Raw genomic sequence first — 2,936 nt, forward strand, 5'->3', positions numbered from 1 at the left:
AACTGGCCAGTCAGCCCTGACCTGTGGGGCTATGTCATGATCATCATTCTCCCTCACTGGACCCTAAAATGCCAGAGGATCTCTCTCCGATACATGCTCCTTCTCCCCTGTTTGTCTGGGAGCTGAGGATCTAGTGCCCCCTGGGAGGATGGGCCCAAGTTTCCTAGGTGCTAACACCTGTCTCTGCTCCCAGGCCATGGTCCCTGCGGCACCTCCGCCTCCCGGGTAAGCCCTTCTCTTTCCTGTCCCTTCACCCCGGTTCCTGGCTTCACAGATTCAGGGCAGAGGACTATTCAATCCCACAGCACAGCACAGGCCCCCTCCCCTTGAACAGCCGGGACAAGGGGAGCCCAGTCCTGGCCAGGAGGGGACCCTGTTTCAGGAGCAGGACCACCCACCGTGTCGTGAGTCTGTTGTGGTCCCCTTGTTGGGCCCTAGGTGAACCCTGGAGTCCAGCCAGGAGCATAGTGGGTGTTGGGAGCATCAGTCAGGGGTTCTGAATTAACAAGGGTGACAAGGGCACAGCATGGACCAGGATTGGGGTACAGGGCTACAGGTGTGGAGATGGCTGCTTGGGAGGCAGAGCTGTCACTCCTGTGGAGAAATGATCTCTGTCCTTCACCCCTGACACCTGATCTCTCCCACCCTCTGCACAGACACCCCTACCTGGCCCCAGGACAGCGGTTCCCATCTATGAGGTGAGTGTGGACAATGTTCTGTCTTACGGGCCCAAGAGGGCCCAGAAACTGTCCCCAGCCTTACCTTGGCTGTGCTTCCAGGTTCAGGAAACAGCAGCACAAAGGGGAAATGAGGTGGTGAGAGAGGGAGGGGCTCAGGGACAGATACCCCTCAGCACAGTCAGGCCTCCGTTGCCTAGGAGACGCTGCACAAGTTCTGAGAAGATGACAGAGCTCAGAGGCCTCTTCTTTTACAGGACTTACTAAACCCCAACACAGACATTTACTGCCGGATTGACCCTAAAGCAGACGTGGCTTCTTAGTTTCTTTCCTCTGGGACCTGCTCCTTCAGGACCTTGAGGAGGCGCCCACCTGACGCCCCAGGCCCTGGGTGAGGTCAGGAGCTGCAGCCTGAGCCACAGGACGAGACCTGAGCCCTGAGGATATTCAGGGACTTGGGCCCAAGGCTGAGCACTCTCCTGATTATTGAAGACCCCAACAGGCCACCCTGAGCCCTAAATGAACCAGGTTAAATGCTCGCATCCCCCGGAAAGTGGGGGCTCCAGGGAAAATGATCAAGCTTGTGACCCGCCATAGAAACCTGAGTGATCTGAATAAAGAGGACCTTACCCTCCTTTGCTCTTTTTCTGTGAATGGGAACTTCTTTTAGCAGAAATTCACCGGAAATGCTGGATCCTTTCTCTCCAGAGTCATACAGGGAAAGCATTAACTCTAAGTTACCCCAAACCTCATCTCTGTTTACTGGGGAGAGAAGAGCTATGGGTATGGAGATGGTGGGACCATGCAAAAAAGAAAGGCAGAGATAAGGGCTGTGACCCAGCCAAGAGACTACTCAGCTGTCCTCACACTGCCCTGAGGACCAGGCCATGGACACTTCCCAGGATTTGCCCCTTTGCACATGTGCACTGGGTCTCAGGAGCACACAATAGGGGTGATCTCGTGTCTACACAAAGATGTGCAAGGAATCTTCTTTGGGGTCACTGCCCACAGATTACATACTCTGGGTGAGGCCCCTTCCCAGTCCCCCAATGTCCTGAGCCCTTTGGCCGTCGTCACCCAGGTCCTCGTGGCCCTGACATGTGCCTCTACAAATGAACTTGCTTGTCCCCAAATCCAGGATCCAGGGTTCTGAGCCCTATCCAGGGGTTTCTACTCTGTTCCCAAGACCAGCCCTCAGGACATCTTTACCTCTGGGGTACACACATAGAGACTGTCATAGTAACCAATGTGGGCAGGCCCCAGAATTCATGCCCTGAGCAAGGCCTACCCTGGCACTGTCCATGACCTCTAGCCCCCACTTTCCATCAGTTTGTTTTTTTCCAACTTGGAGCTCATTGAAACCGGCCTCCTTCCCACAAATGAGCATCCAGTTCAGAGGTGGAGGGGTCCCCCCCTCACCCCACCTAACTCTCTCCCAAGCTTCCATGACACCGAAGAAAGTATCTCCTCCACCTGGCCCATGGACCTTCTCCCACCTCTGCCTCACCTGCAGGCCCCTCCACACACCTGGGCAAGCAGTTCTCAGTCCTTCCCTGAGGGCCCCAGATGGGTGCTTCTCCCACGTAGGTTCACTCAGATCAGGGTGCCCACATTTGTACAAATAAAGCTGCTTCAACACTGAGGCACAGAGGCCACAGTTCCCANATTCCCTTATTTGATAGTTCATTGTTAGTGTATAGAAACACAACTTTGCTGAATTTGTTTATTGTTGTTTCTGTGTGTGTGTGTGTGTGTGTGTGTGTGTGTGTGTAATCTTTAGGGTTTTCTACATAGAAGTGTGTGCCATCTGTGAACAGACATAATTGTACTCCTTCCTTTCCAATGTGGATGCATTCTATTTCATTTCTCTTATCTATTCGCTCTCACGTGGACTTCTGTACTGTGGTGAATAGAGGTGGTGAAAGTGGCATTCTTGTCTTCTTCCTGGTCTGGAGGAAAAGCTCTCAGTGTCTCATCATTGAGTATGAGGCTCGCTTTCATATAAGGCCTTTATTCTGTTTCAGTAGTTTCCTTCTGTTCCCAAGAGTGCCAGTATTTTATTAAATTGGTAACCACTAGTCTAAAGATTTCCTTCCTCGTGATATTCAATCCACAGATTCAGAAGTAAAAGTCCTCTACAGAGTGTGAACCCCTTACGTTGGAAACTCTTCCATTCCTACGGTTACAAGGACTGGAGAAAGCTGTCCTCATTCCCTAAAAAATTATTTCCTTCACAGTGACATTCAATCCACAGACAAG

General features: G+C 52.2%; 1 protein-coding gene across 1 annotated transcript in view; it reads left to right on the forward strand.

The window, feature by feature from the left end:
- LOC109378637 (carcinoembryonic antigen-related cell adhesion molecule 1-like) overlaps positions 1-1,000 on the forward strand; it is a gene marked incomplete at its 5' end in the record, with an annotated part of 7,918 nt that extends 6,918 nt beyond the window's left edge. Inside the window, 2 exons of the mRNA XM_019634948.1 lie at positions 657-698; positions 935-1,000. Coding sequence (XP_019490493.1) covers positions 657-698; positions 935-1,000 — 108 coding nt within the window. The remainder of the gene's footprint in view (positions 1-656; positions 699-934) is intronic.
- Between the last annotated feature and the right edge of the window lie 1,936 nt (positions 1,001-2,936).

This window comes from Hipposideros armiger, unplaced genomic scaffold (assembly GCF_001890085.2).
Source record: "Hipposideros armiger isolate ML-2016 unplaced genomic scaffold, ASM189008v1 scaffold_2315, whole genome shotgun sequence".
Classification (NCBI taxonomy): domain Eukaryota; kingdom Metazoa; phylum Chordata; class Mammalia; order Chiroptera; family Hipposideridae; genus Hipposideros; species Hipposideros armiger.